At 38.0% G+C, this 21,804-nt stretch overlaps 2 protein-coding genes across 5 annotated transcripts; one reads left to right on the forward strand and one right to left on the reverse strand.

The window, feature by feature from the left end:
- Positions 1-16: 16 nt before the first annotated feature.
- LOC113138033 (dynein regulatory complex subunit 4-like) lies at positions 17-5,341 on the reverse strand. 2 transcript variants are annotated; one of them, XM_026320148.2, is made up of 11 exons: positions 5,211-5,341; positions 4,745-4,840; positions 4,424-4,621; positions 3,436-3,636; positions 3,240-3,294; positions 2,949-3,151; positions 2,532-2,687; positions 2,301-2,381; positions 1,998-2,207; positions 1,775-1,840; positions 17-1,671 (listed from the first exon to the last, which is right to left on the reverse strand). In XM_026320148.2, exons 1-11 carry the CDS (start codon positions 5,211-5,213, stop codon positions 1,513-1,515), a joined length of 1,428 nt encoding a protein of 475 aa, XP_026175933.1. In that variant the 5' UTR covers positions 5,214-5,341; the 3' UTR covers positions 17-1,512. The 2 variants fall into 2 exon arrangements, with proteins under 2 accessions (XP_026175933.1, XP_026175935.1); XM_026320150.2 differs by lacking the exon at positions 3,436-3,636.
- A 1,706-nt stretch (positions 5,342-7,047) lies between these two features.
- LOC113138109 (zinc finger protein 280D) lies at positions 7,048-20,952 on the forward strand. Of its 3 annotated transcripts, none has more exons than XM_026320261.2 (18): positions 7,048-7,372; positions 9,616-9,740; positions 9,964-10,169; positions 10,325-10,424; positions 10,527-10,751; positions 10,843-10,917; positions 11,052-11,158; positions 11,521-11,702; positions 14,763-14,920; positions 15,004-15,104; positions 15,195-15,341; positions 15,762-15,896; positions 16,002-16,234; positions 17,109-17,249; positions 17,352-17,417; positions 17,530-17,645; positions 17,744-17,768; positions 18,586-20,952. In XM_026320261.2, exons 2-18 carry the CDS (start codon positions 9,623-9,625, stop codon positions 18,917-18,919), a joined length of 2,469 nt encoding a protein of 822 aa, XP_026176046.1. In that variant the 5' UTR covers positions 7,048-7,372; positions 9,616-9,622; the 3' UTR covers positions 18,920-20,952. The 3 variants fall into 3 exon arrangements, with proteins under 3 accessions (XP_026176046.1, XP_026176047.1, XP_026176048.1); XM_026320262.2 differs by having other exon boundaries at positions 17,747-17,768; XM_026320263.2 differs by lacking the exon at positions 17,744-17,768 and having other exon boundaries at positions 18,586-18,781.
- Positions 20,953-21,804: the final 852 nt, after the last annotated feature.

Raw genomic sequence — 21,804 nt, forward strand, 5'->3', positions numbered from 1 at the left:
TGTATTGTTCAGTTCAAGTTAATTTATTTCTCAATAAAATCATCTTAAGGCATTTTACACAGAAACCCAACAAATCACTCATGTGCACCTTTTTGACAGTAGAGAGGAAAAACTCCCTTTAACAGAAGAAACCTCCAGCAGAACCGCGCTCAGTTTGGGCAGCCGTCTGCCTAGACCAGTTGGGGTGAGTAGATAGAGGAGAGAGGAAAAAAACGACGACAAACAGTGTGCAGGTTGATGGGGTCAATAACTGCACATCAGCAATATAAAGCTCTGGGGCCAGGTATACTGGCATAAGGCACAGAGACAGAGAGCACAAACTATGGCAGAATTCCTGCTATCAAGGGTCATAGTGGGCTGGAGCCAGTTCCAGTTTACAGTGGTGTACTCCCTGGACAGAAAATCTATCATAGTTGACATATAGAGTCAGACACATTCACACTTATGGGCACTTTAGAGTTGCCAGTTATCCTCAGCCCAACCTGCATGTCTTTAGACTGAGAGGAAACAACTACCTGGAGAAAACCCACACAGAAAGACCAGGGTTCAAACACATAACCTTGCTGTGAGGTGAAAGTGCTAACCACCACATTATTAAGATACCCTTGGGCTGGTTCATACTCTAATATGTTTTAGGATTTAGGAAACAAATACTGTTGAACCTGGAACAAAGTTGAAAGTCATTGTGTCTAGTTTGCTACTGTGGGCTAACCATGGCTGTTTTCTGTAAGAGTTGGCTTAAAATCACCCATCCCAAACTCTCAAGCCCTTTGTTAGACATCCACAGTGCCATGACTTTTATCAAGGTAAACACTACTGAGGAAATGTGAGAAAAGGAGCCAAGATGATTTAAAAAAAAAAAAAAAATCACATTTCACTTTCTGAACAAATCTTAATGAAAATCTTGATAAATTAGATATCAACCACCTATCGGAGCTATGCTGGTGCAGTCTCCTGAATAGTTAAGCATGTGTTTAGGAAGTGCAACTTGGGGTTCTTCTCCATTGCTAACGACTGCAAATTGTGGCCTAGTGGTGGAAAGAACATGAGTGTGTGTATATGCTGTATTGAAATGGACAAAATTATCATTAATTTCATTAATAACAAACCACACACAAATGTCCTTTTCGCAAATACCATGTGTTTCCAACATTTTCAGTGTTTACAAAGTCATTTCAAAATAGTATTACTCAGAAACAATATGGAAAGCCACCAGTTTGACAGTTTTGACAGTTTATCTTCATTTACCTCAAATTAATTTGGTACTATTCACACTGTATAGGAAGGGCTCCAACAAGCTACTGTTTGTGAAGGACTAGTGCACAGTGGTGGAAGAAGCATCCAGATGTTTTACTTCGGTACAAATTGCATAATACAATGTAGAAATTGTTAAAAATAATCGCTAATTTTTGACAACATTTTGTAAAAGTATGTAAGTACAATTAGGAAAATAGGCTTGGAAATGTAAAAGTAATTTTAAAATAGGGATATTTACTGGGAATGCTTCCATCTTTAGATTACTTGCTTCTTATTTTGAATGCCAAGATCAAAGTCCTGTCCTAGACTTTTCCCAGCAGGACTGTTCTCAAAGGGCTTTAAACCAAGTTCCTCCACTGGGACACCAAGAGCCCTCTGCCTGGCTTTGAAGGTCAGCAACAAATCCTTATGGGCCTGCCAGATAAACACTTAAGTATGAATATCAGTGCAAATTTAGTTTAAACATCATCTTTAGTTTAGAAAAATATGACTTTGAGGAATTGAATGAACCACTAACCTTGGAAATCTGAGCTTTTTTATACTGCAAGTCCTTGATGCAATAATTGTAGGAGTCCAGCTTTTCCTATAAACAAAAACATGCTCATCTTCAAGCTGTTGGACAGTGTGCAGAAAATACACACCACACCTTACGCAATATTTTAAAGAATATCAGTAACATCAACATTAAAGAAAATGAATGGCTACAGAGGAGGAAATAAAAGGGGGGTGTACAACAGTACCTCCATTTTCTTTGTGACCGCAGCGAGGGCAGTTTGGTCCATGTTGGAGGCAGAAACCACCGAGTTCAGCTGAGCCTGTGTCTTCTCCAGGCTGTCTGTCATTGCTGTCAGCTTCCTTTCCAGCAGTGTGTTCTTTACATCTGCTTGATGCTGCACCTTCTCAATATTCTGGGTGTATGTCTTGTACAGCTCGTCCCTTTCCTGCTGAAGCTGTGTGACATAAAAAAAACAAAAAACAAAAAAGAAAAACATTACATAACCGACAAGTATACAAACATGACACTGTGCAGCTCAGTCTCTTACCATGCTGAATTTCTCCTCTAGTTCCTCACATTCCTTCTTGAGATCTTTCAGCTCATTATGTTTAATCTTTTCATCAGTGTCCTGTCAAACATTGTTGCAAATTACATTAGGTTACATCTCAGTTACTAAGGCACATGTATTGTGTCTTAACCAATCAATCCACTTGGAGCAACAAATATAAATACACAAGATGCAATAAGAGATAAACTTTAAAAAATTCACCCACATCACCTTTTTCATTCCACGGTAATTCATTTTTTTCTCAGTTTCAGCAATTTCAGCCTTGAGTTTTGAGAGCGTTGCTTTGAACTGTGTATTATCCTGCAAAACACGGTTCAGGTCCTTTTCTTTCTCCGCTATTTTCATCTTAACTTCTTTAATGTGTGTCTAAGAAAACCGAATAAAAATCCATGTGAAAAAAAATCTAAAATAGAGCTGCAACAACATTTTCATTGTACATCAAATTAATTATCAATCAAAACAAGCAATTTAAGGACATACTGTAATGTTATGGTGACCAACCTCAAAATTTAAGGACTAAACTAATTAATAACAAAATCATTAGTAGTAAAAGCATTCCTGAGTTGTATCTGAAATCTATTTGATGTCAGTATGATGTTGTCAGCGACAGAATTTGTGCATTTATACCTTCAGTGAACTGTTCACATTCAAATCCTGTTCCATGAGATGAACAAGCTCCGTAGCTTCACTGAAAGCTTTCTTGTGGATGTCTATAAGACCTGTGATGTGACTGTTCCAATCATCTTCTGCCTCACTGATCACATTTTTTCTCATGTTGTTGAGCTCTTGTTGCAGCACCTTCATCTTTTCCCCATACTTGGCTTTAATTTCTACTCAAATAATGACACAAAATGATGGCTTCCATTTAGTTCAGGACAGCACGTAGTGTTGAACTGAGCTCAGAATGAAGCAGTTTACCTGTAAGATGCTTCTCCCATGTGTCCCTTGTTTTAGTCATGTCTTCATTGTGTTTCTGTTGAGATAAAAACCGAAGTGGAGTTTGTTGCACAGCTGGCTATTTGTTGAATTACTGTTCACCAGGGTTCACCAGACAAACACTAAATCAACAGATCTTTAAATAGAAATCAAATAAAATTTGGTGTGTACTACAAACCAGTTCAAGCTCCTTGACAAGGTTTTTATTGTCGAGCTCTTGCATGTCTACCATGACGGCCCTCATTTCGTTATGAAGCTTTGTCTCTAATTGGTTTTTCTCTTTCTGCACTGCCTCACCAGAGACTAATCCATCTGCTTTCAACTCAGAGATTGTGTTCTGGTGTTCACACAGGAGGTGCTTCATCTTCTGCTTATACACCTAGAGGAGAGAAATTCATCAAATCTGCAATTCAACCAAAGAATCACTCCATGGATAATCTTTGCTTGCTGGGCTTTAAATCTACAATATTACTGATAAGTGTTTGGTCCATCTGGCTCTGAATGCCAAGAATGTTTTACCTTTACTCTGCCTAATACTCAAGATCATACAGTCATGACAACTAAAACAGTCCCTTTTTTAGGTTGATGATAATGTATTTGTTAAAAATGTTCTAAATTGTTTCTATGCTTTAAGGGGTTTTCAGGATTTCAGTATTAAATTATACCTGTAGAAAAACTAGGGATTTTTTCAGGAATATTTCATCACACCTCCATTTATAGTATGAGTGCTGAGGTTGTACTTACAACATAATCATGACTTTCATTTCTTCTGCCTGTGAATAAATGTTAACATCAAGGTATCTGAGATAGTGATTAGAACAAAACTGTGGAAATAACAGATGGATTCCATTATTTACATTTTCAGGTCGCTTTTATTTTATTTTTTTGGTGTAGTAAATCAATAATATCTTAGAAGTGATTTACTTCCAGTGATATATATGATTTATGACACACTCAGTGCTAGGTCCTAGTGAGTTGTGGGGCACTGAGGATAGCAATGGTTACATTACTTGTGCCCTCAAATTCAGTGAAAACTGGCTGCATTTATTGACTGCAGTCCTCTTAAGTGTTTAAAATAGGACAGTCTTTTTGCCTGTTCTGATATATTCCTACTTTGTGTACAGTTTAATTAGGTGACTACAGTACAATACTGTATTAACCCTTACCTTGATCTCTACTTGGTGGCGCCTCTCATCCTCTTCTATTTCCTTATCTAGGTTTTTCAGTTCAGCCTTGACCTCTTCTAGCTGTCTGTCTGTGATTTCTCGAAAAGTGTGTATCTTGTCCCTCTCCAATTGAAAGTAGTTTCTCTCCTCCCTCTCTTTATCCAGCTCTGCCCGAAGGTGCAAAATGTGGTTTTCCAACTGAAATGGAGGTAAATATTTTAACGTTAGCACGGCCATATCTGAGCCACACACTCTTCACTTATAGTACTACAGTAATGTGTATCTAGTAGTAGTAGTGTAGTGTCTGTTGTATCAACTGACCTGCTCCTTGGACATCTCCTCCTTGGTAAGGCCATTTATCAGTGTAGGTGTCCTTGTTTTTGCAGGCTTCTTACTTGTGGCTTTGTTTTTTGGTGGCTGGACAAAAGTCAACATAACAGAAGTCTTATAGCAACCTAGCGTTAGCATATCTTTGTTATTGTGGTTAAGTAGCTAAGCCCCAATCTGCGCCTGTGATTAATGTAATGATAACACAGTAGAAGCACAAAGTAGTTTTTTGCTAAATATGAAATAGTGAGCTTTAGATTATATGGCTCGAGGATATATTCTGGAGGAAGTTATCGCTGCCTTCTTCCTAGTCTTGGCATCTAATATCTACTGATATTCACACACCTAGCGTTAGGTGCTAGCGTTAGTAGCTAACAGCTAACGATAGCTATTTACAGTAGTTAGTTCACTATGAACCCATTTGGCAATTATGAATTAATTCAAAGAGTGGTTTGCTCACCATCGTATATACAGCCAAAATAACTCGAAGAGACGGCCCACGTTTCTAGCGTTTTGAGAAGCTAACGCTAGCACAACAGTTAACCTAACGTTTCACGCATAAGTTTTATGTTGCCATAGCAACACGACTCTGGTCACTGGTCATGTGACACGCGTCAAAGAAACGGGGTCTTGCTGGTTTTCAACAGTAAGATCATAGGTAATAATAATTTCCACATAAAAAATTTCCACATAAAAAAATTATTACACTTATTCGATGTGTATTCGATTATTTAAATGTACACTGAGCCAAATGTATGCTCTAAGTTTGAAGAGAACAATTAATCAAGTGCACAAAAAACAAGATCTTATGATTTGGTGAATGTTTCAGCATCACATTTTAATTATGAACAATACCTCAGCCTCATAGTCTGCTTAGGTCCTTAGACGTGTGCAGGAAGATGCTGCACATATTTTACCAAAGTATTGTAGTAAGTGTGCTGTTTTATGTTGCCGTCTGCTGGGAAGGTAGCATAACGCAAAAGGATGCAAGGCGGCAGGACAAACTGGGGCTAAAAGCTGGTTCAGGGACTGGCATGAGGCTGGGCTAACTAGAGGCTGTAGTGAAGAGATGCACACAGAAAAAGGTAGAGCCCATCCTGGAATACACTGACCATCCCCCTCCCAACATCCTGACGGACCAGAGAAGCAGATGCAGTGGACAACTCATTTCACTGCTGCAGGACTGAACGACACAGGAGATCCTTCATCCCTTCTGCCATCAGGTTCTACAACATCTTAGCCAATGGCAGATGATTAACCAACATGAACTGGACTGTTACTAACTGCTTTTACTACTGACTACATTCACTGCAACACTACTTGAAGGCAGTTGATCTTACTTTATCTTATCTTTTTAGGAACACACCTAAACTGTAACAGTTCAGGAGCAGATGGTGAGTTTAATCTGAGGTTTAACCCATAATCAGCTGTCTGTACTGCCACTGCCAGAAGTTAAAGATCTAATGTTCAACCACCTGACTCGTCAATGTCCGCTTTGTTTATTTAATTATTGTTACTGAAATACAAATAATTAAAGAGAACTTATCTTACACCTGCCAGACTGCCACATTCCCTAATAGTTCATGTGCAGTATTTGTGTGAAGTGCACAGAAAAAAAGAGGTAGCCTACCTTCACTGCTTATGGGAGTCTTTGGTTCTATGTAAGCAAACCCTTTCTATGGAAGATCATAGAAATACCTGTGGATAAAGCAGCAGATTGCTCTTCCTTTGGACTTATACTATCAAAAGAAAGGTTAAGAATTCTGTAGAGGTTTGGAACCTCACTATTCTGAATGATTTGCAAATGACTGTCATTGTATTTTGTTGCTTGTATATGTTTATGTTTAATGTGTTAAAGTTCCAAAAATTAGTAACAAATGTAGAGTATCATGAGTAATATATAAAATTTGATTGTAATGGTTTTACCATATTACATTAAAAAAATAATATAAATGTAAGCCCCATTTTGCCATTGCAGTTGAAAATGGAGCATATTTCTATAGGACTGCAACTGTTTATTTTTATTATTATTTTGTGTTAAATGTAATAACAAGGAAAGTACAACTAAGTGAAATTTGTATAGTACGTGAGTACTGTGTAGCCTATGGGCCAGTGCACATATACTCAGCAAGTATTTTCAGCCATTTCTACTTTAGTACCTCGTTTAAGATTTAAAGTCGTTTGATGATTATTGACTAAATAAGTTTACTTAGTTTTTAAAGTTTGCATTTGAAGTATTGTTATTTGCACAGTTCATATACAGGGGTTATATGACGCTAGTGAGACCTGGAAGTACTACAGATGCAAAAGGAAGTGAAAGGCGTTGCTGGTCTGATTGGTGCAATTTTCGCCGCTTTGGGCCGCAAATGTACTTTTCCACCCTGTGTGAAGAAGACTCCCCTGAACCTCGGCGCCCTCGGGTTAAGCCCTCTGCTGAATTTGGCATCTAGACCCGTCTCCTCCCTGAAGGCCAGAGCCTGTGTGTGAGGGAGGCAGGCAGGCAGAACTCAAACCCTGTGCTCTATAGTGCGAGTGCAGCCTTTGTCCCACTAAGTGGGAAAATGCTAACGGAGCCTAGCTAATGTCCCGCTGCGGTGATCGATAACCGACACGTCTTGCCAGGTAACGATGCAGTGATCCAGATGTGAGAATGTGTCCGCTGTTGTACCTCAGGTTAATCCGGGAGCAGCTTGCAGCAACCTGGAAGCAGCGGCACTGCGACTCTTCCACACCGTTAAGTATTAGCTAGCTGCGGAAGACAAATGACATACAGCGCAGGTAGCCAAACGTAAGATATGAAACGTTAGCTAGAGGTAGTTTATCGGGTAACTTCGCTGATAATCATCTTTTCAATTTAGTGGTGTGTTTCATATTAAAGGTAGGGTTTAATTGTGAAGGGACTGTGTTAGCCACCACTGCGTTAGCCACCGAGGTTAGCATTAGCTCCGAACTAGCGTTAGCTAAAACAGCATAATCTTTACACTGGCAGAACGGCCTGTCCCCAGGCTTGTTTCATGGTACATAGTAGCAGATAATTACAAGTAGAGAAATAAAACCAATGCCTTTTCATTGCGTTTTAAATCTAAATTGTTGCTTGTTTGACAGCTGTTACCAGCAGTCTCCTATAGCAACCAATAATGGCGCCATCTTGGAAGGCAGAAGCTTTGTTCCAGCTCTAGTTATTTCATATCACCACGATAATTACATGAATAAATAATTCTGTTTCTTTGAACCCGTTTCCACCTACTGCTTTAATGGTCACATGTGCTGTGGTTGGTCGTTTAAGAAGTTTTGAACAGAAAACCCATCCTACTTTTGGTAGTCTGCTGTGCAACCCACTGTGCATTCATGGACTGTGTCAGCTGTGTTACCAAGATGTTGATGGAGAAGAAAATGGAGCTAAAAGGAGAGTGAATGTTAGGCTCTCAATTGCCAGGAGGCCAGAAATATGAATCCAGTTAAACAGAAGTGCTGCAGTTTTTGCTTGATGTGTAGATAAGCACCAGCTGGCTTGCAAATCATCATAAAATAGTATTACGACAGCATTGTGTGTATGGCTTATTGCATTGACTGGTTACTGAAGTGGTAACAGATTTCTCTTATCAAGGTTGTTTCCGGCAGAAACAGGCAGTTGCTTTCAGCAAAACAGTGCTGACAACACCCACAGTACAATAGCGTGTTCAGCATATCATAAAAAATATTGCGTAGCTGCCAATGAGCATGTTGGAGCAAGCTGAACTAGTCAATATGTAACATTAAGAGCGATTTGTTAGTAGCTATGGAATTTAGTATTCATAAATATGTTATCAGTGTGTAATCTACAGAAAATACCAAGTGTTATATTTTTGTAATCTTAGAATGAGCCTTTTAAATCTTAACAGGGAGCAAGTCTCTTTTCACCAGTGCAGCTATGTTGCACCACCATGTTTCTACAGTAACCCGGAATGGACAAACGCAAACACTGGATCTAGACTGGGAATCATATTTTGTTTTAAAGATGTTTGCTATCCCTCATGCCTGGGTGGGGTGTGAGAGGCTGTTGAGAAGGTTGCATTCTGGGTTTAATGTGTTGTGACCTATTAGTCACAGTTTTCTTAGCTGTCTTCGGAAATATGAGTCTGTCTGTCTGATCCATTTTGTGTTGAGCTCTTTTTTTCCCTCAGGAATCTATGTCTTATGTAGCACAAAACACAGAGGCAACAACTTGAATTGGTTAAACCTGATTAGTGAACGCCTTGCAAAATTATACTAGACACAGCTGGTAATATAACACTCAGTCAAGAGGCTCACCTAAAAATAAGTTTACTCCAGCCAGAGTCCATCTTCTACTAGTAGTTGAGTAACATCCAGACAGAGAAGATTGGTAGCTTTAAATGAGTAGTTTAAATGGTCAGGGCATCACCATTGTAAATGAATTAACTAGCAAAAACCTTTCAAGCTTCAAATATAACACTTAAGACATGCCAGACTAATGTAGGAACAAGCTTATTATTTACTTCTCGGCATATCTCACTGTGATATGATGAAATGTCTTCTTTGAAAAGACCTATTAGTGTATGTTTTGAAATATTTCCATCCAGAACTACACACTCTCAAATGATGTCCCACACTTTTACGTTTCTACCAAGTATTGAGCCTGAGCCATAATCATTAACCAAAAGCTTAAAATAACATGGATGATTCTGTTTTTAACACTTCTGAGGGTTGCTATTATCTCATTAGAGTTACACAGAATACATTTAGTCCAAGTTTGTTGTAGCATATATTTGGCAGTTTCTTTGGAGTATTAGTATCCAAAAATATTTTAAAAATGCTTCAGGAAGTAGTTCGTCCGGTTGGCTAAATATCATGTTTATCTATTGCAGCGCAGCCATGTCTGAACTTTTTATGGAGTGTGTTGAGGAGGAGCTGGAGCCGTGGCAGAAACGAGTTCCTGAAGTTCACCTGATAGATGATGATGATGATGAACCCATCTTCGTTGGAGTGCTCTGTATGTCATAGCACCTTTTTAAAATGTACTAATGTTAAGCGTTGGAAAACCTAATTTTCGCGATGGGTTATGCTTCACCAGTCAATCATAATGGTTATTTTTAAAATAAAATTTTAATCTTTTCTGTTTAATTGCCTTCCAGCATGTTGCATATAATGCCTAGAGCTTATTTACTTTCAAAAACAAACTGTTCTGTTGAAGTGGGTTTTGTATGTTCTTTCAGCTAATAACCAAAAGGATAGTAAACGTAACCCTCCCGCTCCTCAGAAGAACAATGCAGTGAAGCCAGAAATAAAGCGTCCTGCTGTTCCACCTGCCGTTGGTTCCTCACCAGTAATACTGCCATTGACTGTAGCTGGAAATGCAGTGAATGCTGCAGCACCCAGTCTGACAACAGTGACCCCACAGCCTGTTATTGTCAATAACCAGGTACTGTCATATTAATTTTCCAAATAATGTGCAAAAAAACAAGTGCCTGTTTATTGTGATGTTTTGTATGGAGTGGATAGCTTTTTGTATTATAATAATTGTGGAAGGGTTGATGCTTGAATTGTTCAATTTGGGATTTAATGTTTTTTTTTCAGGGCTTTATTGTCACTTCTTCGCAATTAGCAAACAGCAGTGAGTTTATTGCCTCTCTTGGGACACAGTACCCCCCTGGGACATCCTTTACCATTGTGCCAGGTACAGTGATTTTGTAATGTAATAGAAAATCTTCATCAATAGCTTCCGCAGTTTCAATGTTGAAATGCCAATTTAGTCCTAATAGTTGGTTCTATCTTTCAGCTGGTCAGCAGCAGCTGTTTCAGCAGGTCCATCCAGGTACGGTAATACCTGGTGCTGTCCACAGGCCTCAGGTGCAACAAATCACCAACAACATTGTGACGCTGTCTAACGTCCAGACCCCTGCTGTTTATTCCACACAACCTAATGAGCTGCAACCTACGCAGACCAACTCCCAGTCCCTGCAGACCTTATCTGTCCCTGTGAAGGCCATTAGCAATACCACTGGTACTTGTCTTCAAGTTTTAACATTACTCAACCATACTTGTAGATCTGGCAATGACTAAAATGTAAATGTATCCTTATGTGTTTTATACAGATGAAAGCACAGTCAAACGGATACTGGCACCACAGCAGATAGATACAGTGGCAAAAAGAGCAAAGCTTGATATGGGTATGTTTCTGTTGCCAGGAATTTTATTAATACTGTTTTATTTTTATTATTGTAAGCAAACCCTAATTCTGCTTAGTTCCTCTTAGTATTAATGTATTGTTTATTTTGACTTCTAAACTTCTTAACTTCTGTAGGACCATCAAAAGTACCTGTCAGACTGGAAAATGGGAAGATGTTAAAGCAAAAGTGCCCAAAGTGTCAACAAGAAATTTCACAGGATGCCTTTAAATTTCATATTATGGTGAGCAAAACTGTTGTGGAAAGACTGGAAATGCTGGGAAAATACAATTGAAATATTGAAAAATATAGAAAAAACGGAGGTATGTAAGTATCCATCCAATAGTGTGTATAGATCATGAGGACAGTTTCACATTTATAAACAATTCCCCTTCATAATTTTTTCCTATGGAAATAAAGGGCAGCAAAATCTAATGTCATTAACTTCATGTTTTTTTTTGTAATGAGGATCCCCCCCCCCCCCTATAGTCATATTTTCTACCGCATACAATCAGTCAAATATCAGTTCTTTTAAAGGAAATATTCTGCATACATAAGTCAGGCATTGATATGACGTTGGCATGTTCATGTCAAAATCTCTTTCAGAGTTGCTGTGCAAATGTAGAAACTATAGCTCCATCACCCCTGAACATTAGTGCGAACAAACGCATTATGCTGGTGTCCGATTTCTACTATGGCCGCTTTGAGGGCGATGGCAAGGAGGTGCAAAAGACCAACACTACTTTCAAATGTCAGAGCTGTTTAAAAATCCTCAAGAACAATATAAGGTATGATCATGTTTTCTTGCTCTCACTAGATAACTGGGTAATAATAAATTTCTTGTATATACCGTATTTTCTGAACTATAGGTCGTGCTATTTTTAGTGCTTGTCCTTTTATCTCCCCCCAACTGGATGTGAGCGGAGTTGTTTTAATATTACTTGACAAGGATGAATGAATATCATAATGCACTTCTGCTTGTTGTTATGCCTGGCCTATGTTCTTCATAGGCTAATTTAGACTATATTTAGTATAATTAGAAATGCGACTTATACACTGAAGTGACTTAAATGTGTTTTTTTGTTTTTTTTCTGTTCAACGAGGCGACTAATATTCCAGTGTGGAAAATACGGTATACAAATCCAAAATTCAGCTGCTCCAGTATGAACACCAGCTTATCTTTAACTGTTTGCTGCTGAGCAGGGAATGTTGTGTCAGTATTTAAAGCTGTTTCAATGAAAATAGCTGCCTGCAAGTGAACCAAAGCAATAATGATATGTGCTAGACAGCTAAGCAGTGAGCTCAAACTCTCTGCAGATCTGAGTGAAACCTCTGATACATTGCTGTCAGCGATCCTTTGCTTAAGAGTATACATACCACTGTGTAATAATGCTCTTTTACAAGTCTGCATTCAAAATTACTTGGTTACCTTCCACCACTGGTGACCCCCTTCACTTTAAAGGCTTATAAGGTTCCCGGACAGGGGTGACAGGCAGATGATGACAGATATGTCATGGTTAAGTTGAAGCTCAGTGTTAATTTGGGTTGGAGCATTGAACCCTTAGCTAGTCATAGCAGCTATGGACACAATATGGACCTTGGACATCCAGGTTCCAGCTACCTTCGTCTGGACCAGTGGTGGGTAATCTATGGTCCTCAAGGGCCACCGCACTGCTTGCTTTTCAACTACCTCTGAGCTACTCGATACTGACAGGTGTGTTCAGGCAGAAGATACTAGTTCACTTTGTATTCCCCCACTCCGTCCTAATCTAAGATGGCATCTTCCAGCTCCTTGATGACTCAACACACCTGATCCTAATTAGCAGTGGGTAGAGTTGGTTGGGAAAACAAGCAGGACAGTTTCTCTTGAGGACCAGGTTGCCAACCCCTGCTCTTGACTAAAGTCAGGGAAGATAAGAAACACTGTTGTACATTTATTTATTTATTTTTTTTGTGGCTCACACTGATTTAAATAATCGACATTATAAACATGAGTCAGATGTCATCAAAGTCACAAGCCCCGTGATAATGAGATATAATGTCTAAAAGTAGCATGTGAATTGCAGCAAATCGCATTTTAATTAATAAGCATTATTTTTTATAATTGCATAGTGGCTTTAAGAGGGAATTAAAGTAGTACCCGTCAGTTTGCTAACTCTTTTAAGGACCCAGTTGGTAATATGACATCCCATGTATAAACACTGTGTCCCACAACCTGAGGCTTTTCTCTAAAGTTCAGTGTTAAAATTAAGTTTTTTACATTTGCATTGTTTGTAAACCTGTAATGTGAGATTAGTATTAAACTCAAGTAAATGATTTTGCAACATCAAGTCTCCGGTCAGAAATTGTCTAGGTACAGTTAGCTGCGCTCTCAAACATCTAACTGGGACTTGAATGATTTGCTGAATAGACATCAGTTCCAATAACAAAAGTTTAGATTTCTTTCTTGGCCCTCAGTGTAGTTTTTTTTTTTTCTCTCCCCCAAATGGATGATATTATCAAACTGTTTTCTCTCGTGGGCTTAAAGATGAAAAATGACTGCTAGTTTGGGTGACATAGAGCTGCTTCTTTGATTAAATAACTTTGCTTCAGAACATTGCAAGAAAAAAAGCTTCTGTAAGCTTCTTTTAATGGGGAAACACATTTGTACTGCAGGCATACTCTCACAGTGGAGGCCATAGTTCGTCCACATAAAAATTTCTATTAGGGGAGCTGAGGTAGCAGAATAAATATATGGGCTGAAAAATGGGCCATGTCTTGCCAGGGCAGCGGTGGCAAGTAGCTGTGGAAGTGGTTGTTGCTGCCACAGGACACTACATCATTAGACCAAACAACGATCTCTGTGTAATTGCTGATATTATAACAGCCATTATACATGCTTAAGGAGTGAGCTACAAGGAGAGTACTTCATTTATCTTAAAAACCTTTGGGACATGGACCATAACCACTGTATATGCACAGACTATAAATATTTAATTTCTCCTCCCACTACTGGGCTTTGGGTTGTTTTATATTGTTTTTGAAAAATAGAAATGTTCCTCAAATCAGAGCAGATTCAGTGTACTCTGTATGTAGATTATGAACCCATAGTTAAAGTTTTTTGTTTTGTTTTATTTATATGCATGCACACTGTTAAATTTGACAGATCAAAGCGGTACGTATTGCACACACATTCATACAATAGTGGTATTTTTACCTTTTCCTCAACTTTTATTTTTTTTAAATTACTTTCACACGGGTTTTGTACGAATGGCCATTCTTGAGGAATGACAATATCCTTTCTAACAGGATGATGCAGCTGAAAACAGATGCTGTGCTACATAGATTTACAGCATAAACCGAGGAGTGAAGAGCTCATGTGAGCTGTTTGATTGTTGAGTTGTCTGCTTGATGATATAGACAATTGTTTAGTCCATAAAATATCAGGATGGTGGTCACAAAATGCCATTTGCAATTTCTGACAACCCCATTTGAGTAACATCTTCAAATGGCCTATTTTGACTAACCAATGCTCCAAAATATGACAAAGAAATCCACTAGTGAACTTGATCAGCATTTTGGAGTGGTGTTTTCACCCACCCATAAGCCTGTTTTATTAAATGGTCATATAGAACAGTTTTTGGAATGAACAGCTGTTCCTCAATTTCAGTTGTTTAGATTGGAAATTGGACATTACACGCATGCGTGTAATGTAGGTTGTAAAGTGACTCATTAAACTGTTTTCCTGTTTTGTTTACACCATACACCAGGTTATGTGTCTGTCTGGCTTTGGCCATGCACACTCGTAAACACGTTTTATTTACTAATTTTCTTTGTTTTTTGTGTTTTTTGTCTACCAATTCCTGCAGGTTTATGAACCATATGAAACACCACCTGGAGCTGGAAAAGCAAAACAGTGAGAGCTGGGAAAGCCACACAACTTGCCAGCATTGCTACAGACAGTACATGACTCCATTCCAGCTGCAGTGCCACATCGAGAGTGCTCACAGCCCGATCGAATCCTCAAGTATAAAAAAAAAAAAAAAAAAAAAAAGTCTGATGACAGCATAGGCAGACTCTTGGTGACCATTTCCTTCTTTTCTGTTACAGCCAATTGCAAGATATGTGAACTGGCCTTTGAGTCAGAGCAAGTCCTTCTTGAACACATGAAGGACAACCACAAGCCTGGGGAAATGCCTTATGTCTGCCAGGTATGTCACATGTTGCTCAGCTATGGTTTAGGTTAATGTTTTCATGAAAATATTCACTGATATGGAAATTCTGTTTTGCTGATTCCACAGGTGTGCAATTACAGGTCGTCTTTCTTCGCGGATGTGGAGACACATTTTCGAAGCGTCCATGAAAACACAAAAGACTTGCTCTGTCCCTTCTGTCTCAAAGTTCTTAGAAGTAGTCATATATACATGCAACACTACATGAAACATCAGGTATGACACCTCCTGATTCATAAAGTCAGAGACCAGTGCGTCTGTAATAGTCTACTGATTCTGTAAACTCTTCAGACTATAAAAGTATATTTGCAGGAGTCTGAATTTACATCTAGTTCATAACTTTAATTCCAAGGTGGAATTAATTTTATTGTCTGCCCAGAGCATATCTGTAATAAATAAAAACCTGACAATAAACCCTGCTTTTCTTCACCTGAAGGAGCAATAAATATGGTAGAGTTGGAACCAAACAAAATTAATTGCTTTTCTAATAATAGAAATGAAAGTAGTTTAATACCCATTATAATTTTTTCAGTGGATCTAAATGAAACATTTCTGCAATTATCTTCTAGTTGCACTAATTAATCACATTTTTGTTTTTCTGCACCGTGATGTTTTTTTTTTTTTTTTTTTTTTCAGAAAAAAGGGATCAATCGTTGTGGAAAGTGCCGACTGAATTTCCTCACCTACAAGGAGAAAGTGGAGCACAGGACTCAGGTCCACAAAACTTTCAGAAAACCCAAAGCCCTGGAGGGCCTTCCTCCGGGTACAAAGGTCTGACCCTGTTATAGTAGTATTAGTACAGGATTTATTTCAGACCACTATGCTTCATCTATTGTTATGTTAATACCAGTTTCATAGATTGTGTTTTCTTTCCAGGTGACCATTCGAGCTTCCCTGACAGGAAAGGTGCCTGTAATGCCAATCTCTCCAGATCGATCAGGTTTTATTGTCAGTCCAGAAAAATCATCTTCCAATCAGCAAGCCAAACCTCCAGTCAGTGTGTCCAAGGCTAAGTCAAATGTATCTGGAGGTGGAAAGACCAGGATAACTCAGAGCAAGAAACAAGATGGTCGAACCGCCAAGCACAACCTGGCCCTCAAGAACCTCAGGTTGTTATCGAAGCCTTTTACTCAGCAGTCAGGGGTAGCACATAAACGGCTAATGTCATTTTTATGGAAGCTTTAACAGATTTGTTTGGTAATACAGGCCAGTAGTTTTAAATCCACATAGGGTCATATCTGTGTTATTAGGTTATGGTATTTCTAGGTTGAAAATGGAAGAATGGAAAACTGAAATCTGGGATATGGCTCAGCTTGAGGCTACTAACTGCTACTATAATAACACCTGAATCTCTAGACAAACTGTCAACAGTTGAGTTGCATTTTGGGTAATTTTAGCACCAGAATTTGGCAATTAACTCCAGGGAGAAGGAAGTCTGGGTATCCCTGATTAGGCTACTGCCCCCGTGACCTGGCCCTGGATAAGCGGAAGAAGATGCATGGATGGAATTTAGCAATTAACATGAATGCACACTGTTTTAAGAACAATCAACACTGAATATGTGTTTGATTGATGCCAGCTGAACTTACATTTTAAGACCCTTTTAAAATGGCTTTAATATATGAATGAATTAAGGTAGTCAATTGTTTTCAATTAATTTTCCAAACTTTCAATGTTGACTAAAACAAAAAAACAGCATGCCAAAGTGGGACTTTCTTTCTTTTGAAAAGAGTGCACTAAGTAGTTATTTGAGTTTAACCATCAAAAAAATAGTATGTTGGTTTTAGTCATATGAGATATAAGATACTGGTCTAGTGGAAGATTAATAATAATTTGGCTTTGTGGATCTGCTATAATGAACCAGCACAGCTTTCAAGTCATTTGTCCTTTGTACTGCCTTGAAATCTGACTTTACCCATGGAGAGAGATTTAATTTTAATGTTCAGACATTAATCTTTATATGACTTTTGTGCTGTTTTTCAGGGTCAATGGAGGGTGTTACACATGCATTGAGTGCAACTCACGCATTGACAACTTCTTTTCTCATTTCCCAATGATTTCAAATTGTGGTGCGTGCAAGTACCGGACAAGCTGCAAAGTTTCTATTGGTAATCACATGATAAAGTGAGTAAAAGTTTGAAAAGTATTCAGTATTTATGGTGCTTAATTTTAGGTGCATTGCATTTATAACACTGTATTTACCAGACTTTCTCTGGCCTTTGTTAGATTTCATAGCACCATCACCAAACACAGATTTTTGAAAATGGATCACAAGAAAAGTTCATCATTAAAGTAAGTGTGATTTATAGCTACATTGCACAAGATAGAAAATAGTGTATTCTCTTGTGAACTGAACATGTCTAAAGATTTTTTTTTTTTTTTTTTTTAATTTGTTTTTCCTCAGATTGTCTCTGGTCTGTCTCGACTGTGACCTCTCTCTGGATGCATCACGGGGCGATCTGATGAGCAAACATTTAACTGATCGACCAAATCACAGGTGCAAAGTCATTCAGGGGAAAGGTATGTTTTTATTTTTCACTCTTTTCACGGACCTGAGTCACGACTAGTATTTAGTGTTACAAGTTTCTTGAAAGCATTATCTCTTGTGTTTAACCCAGCAGATATCAAAGCCAAAGATCGAGTGTGAGTAGAAACTACCCACATTACATCTCATCACCCGTTTATCTTTAATATACTAGGAAAAAAAATACTTGACCCTGTAGAACATTACATTTATTAAAGGGCCGCTCCAGTGACTTAGTGAACTGACACTGAAAGGTTAGAAAAAGGTCAATATGGAAGCACCAGAGGCTGAAATATTCTGAATTTTAGTGCAACAAGTGCTGGATTCTACTTCATTGATCTGTTTTCGCTTAACATCGGTCTGAACAAAATTTTTGTGTTGCTTCACAAAAATAGAACATGTTAATTGTAACATTGTCATCGACTGTAGAACTTTTATTATGTTTACAGAATGAGCAATGGTACTTATAAGATCCAAGCTTCAGCTGTTATAGTGAAAACATCTGGGCCAGATTATAAAACAGCCAGATGTTTCCCATAAAGCACAGAGGTCTTGCAGTTACATGAGAAGTTGGGATCAAATCAGCCAAAAATCCAGCATACATTGTTCAGAGATCAATTCTGTGAAAGCCTGTCTCATCTCAAGCTACACAGAGTTGACAGTGGTCAACTCACTGCTGTTTTCATTGGGTCCCTGTGAAAACTGTCCATCATTTATAAAATTGGTGGAGTGCCCCTTAAAGGTTACAAATATGAAGTAGCTGCTCACAAAATTCGATTGCTGCTTTCAAAAAGTAAACCCTGTTTATTATGTAACACAGTTTGGTCATTGTTGATAGGCGAATATTAGATTAATGCATCACAAAATTGTTGAAGGCTGCATGTTCCACTGAAATGTTTTTTTTTTTTAATTGCTGTCCTCTTTTTCCTCATGCAGGCATCTCATCATGGCACAGCCTGCAAAAGTCTTGTACCTCCTGACGACAGCACCTGCTCAAAGACCAAAGGAAATGGACCTGAAACTAGTTGAAAGTCTCTCATCTAGAAGTGGTAGTCTTGCCCCTGTTGGTCAAACAAGATCAGAGGCTTCCACAGCAGGTTGCTCAGAAGGAGAGCTGAAACAGTGTTTGCTGCCTACTGTATCATCTTCCTCTGTGTCAGGTGGTGTTTTGGGTCTCTGTGATGAGTCAGTGGGTGACTCAGAAAGGCCAGACGTCAGACAGGAGCCCTCTGAGCATGAGACTAAAGAACAGCAAACTAAACTAGAATGAATCTCTGCGTCAACTAAACAATGAGCATGACAAAATAGAGGTCTGCACGGCTGTGAATTAAAATTCATCAGCTATACCTCAGCACTGTACTTTCTTCTACAAATATCAGTTATATGATAATGTGTGTTTGGCTGCTAGTATTTGCTACTAATCCCCTAAGTATTTGACAATTCCAATTCAACACTTGGGAAAAAAAAGGTTTGATTTTATTTTGTTTTATATATATATTTTTTAAAGCTACTGTAAGACTTCCTTTTTTTTTTTTTTTGAACGTACTCTACCAGTCAGGCTTGGACATGCTTTTCCATTTAATTGAATGAGAAAATATGCCCAGGCCTTTAACTAGTAATGTATGTAAAGCGTTTTTTGTATTTATAAATAAAAAAACTATCTCCACTACATTGTATTTGCCCTCTAAAGAATTCAGAAATCTTTATTCTGCACCTTAGCTTATCTTAGTTGTGGATTTGACTTAAATGGTTGCAGTTGATCGTTTCTGAAAAGTTTCAAAAACTGATCAATATTGTCCTTAAAGAAAGGCCATCTGCTATAACTTGGACAGTGTTTAGCTCTGCTCCTTATCCTTAATGTTTTTGATTTGCTTTACTGAAAAAGATAATTGCATTTTGTCAGCAAAACTCCACTAGATTTCAAGTCAAAGCCGATTTTATTTTTTATTGGCCAACACTACCAAAAAGGAGCTTTCCCCGAAAAACCCTCTTAGTACCACAAAGTATAGACACGTTCTTTTGCAATTTCAGTTCTCCACATGGTTCCCTTCAAAATACTTAAATATTGTCATTTTGTCTGATTGTGGCAGCATGGTGCAGCAGTGGTTAACACCGTCACCTCGTAGCAAGAAGGTTCTGTTCCCGGGACATGTTTCCCTCATGTCTGTGTGGATTTTCTCCAGGAACTCCAGCTTCCTCTGTCCAAACACATGCAAGTTAAAGTTAGGATAAACTTTTTGTGTGTTCATCTCTGTGTGTCGACCCTGTAATAGACTGGTGATCTGTCCAGGGTGTACCCAGCCTTTCATTCAAACACCCACCCACTGGATTGGAATAATCCGTGTAGATGGATGGATTCTGATTCAAATTGGCTGTAGCAGCTGAGAGTCCCATCTCTGATATTTTTTTGTTAATCTGGGTTTTTCAGTTGGTAACATTTTATTTTTCTTTAATCTGTGGTTTTCTGTTATAACATGTACATTATCATTTGAGATGTAATCTCTAATCTGGTCCCTTTTACATTGAACTTTATTACTATACCAAAAACATTTGCAGTGAAATGTTCCTGGTTTGTGGCAGAAATACTGGTTGGTCTTTGATGTGGGACAAGTACATTGAAAGTTGAAATTTCAAAATCCCACAGTTGATATTTTGGGACACAGAATGTTCCTTTAAGCAGAAATTCATTAGTGAGTCAGTGGCATTGAAATGTATTCCCTAAGAGAAAGGATGTCAGCTTTATAAAACAAAGTATGCAACAATGTGTAACCTAAGGTAGTAAATGACCAGCTATTAGAGGAATTAGCTAAATAATTGCTGAATACCACTGTATCAAGTAAGTTTTGTCTTTACAGTATTTAAAGCAGCTTGTAAAAGAAATGCGGACTTATTACCTTTGGTGCACGTCAGCTTGAATTCTCTGACAGGTTCTATATCCCAGCTGCCTTTTTATTTTACACTCAATGAGAAAAGGCACATTCTTTGTTGCTGGAGGAATGTTTTATACAATGTGATTTATTAATTTTGTGTAGCTTAAAATGTTGAAAGTCATTGCTCATGTCATAGGTTTTTAAAAAGGGATTTTACTTGTATATATTGTATCTGTAGAGCAAGTGTGTAAATGTATCTATGTCTATGATGGCACTGTAAATATAACTGCCACCCCGTGAGTCTGTTTTGAATACATTCCTCTAAAAAAAAAAAAAATTGGTTCCCATAGGACACATTTTGCTCACCTCTATTTAACTATTGGGTTCGGATTTATGTTTTCCCTTGTTATGTAAATAAATCTTTAGTATACGAGTTTTGAGTCTTTAACTATTATTTGTGTAAATGTTCTAAAACAGCCAGACTACTAGTTCCAATAGTTCCACAATGACTTTCAGGTAGCCAGACACTCCTGAAACATGGGTCACTGTGTAAGAATTTTGTCTCCATGCTATTTTTATACTTGTACTCCTCTATAAACTAAAAGGCAATATTGTACTTTTTACTCTACTGCATTTACTGTATATTGCAGCTTTAGGTGCTGTATTACAAGATATTTGCACACAAAACAAAACACAGTCCTATATGGATGAATCTACTGTAATTTGTTGTACCGAAATATTTAGCTAATTGCTGATTGCCAGAAAAACTATTATTTGGTGATGAAGAATTTTGAGCAAAATTACAAAAATTTCAAAGTTTCTTCTCATTTTGTGGTCTGGATTTAAATCTGAATCTAATCACTTCACTGAGAAAATAGTTACAGTATCAAGGAAAAGTGATGCACTGTTCACAATTTCCTGGTTTTCTGCATAAATTGGGCATGAAGTGTGATCAGATCTTCACCTAAGTCACAAATATCAACAACATTTCCAAACTGATAAAACACAAACAGTCAAGGTCTTTCATGCCTTTATTCAACACACCCATTAAACATACAAAATGAAGGTGAAAAAGTAACTAACTGTGTTTTATCCATTTAGAAATATAGATATTTGTGACTTTGGGTCATGACTAATTTATGCACATAGCCTAGAAATTACAAATAGTGCATTTACATTTTCTTGCAACTGAATTAGTCACAGTCTTAGAGGTTTGCACTTACAAACCCTTACATCAATAACTTTTTTAGTGCAGGAGTTGTACGGTATTTTACAGCGTGGTGTT

The sequence above is a fragment of the Mastacembelus armatus genome, chromosome 3 (assembly GCF_900324485.2).
Source record: "Mastacembelus armatus chromosome 3, fMasArm1.2, whole genome shotgun sequence".
In the NCBI taxonomy this organism is placed as follows: domain Eukaryota; kingdom Metazoa; phylum Chordata; class Actinopteri; order Synbranchiformes; family Mastacembelidae; genus Mastacembelus; species Mastacembelus armatus.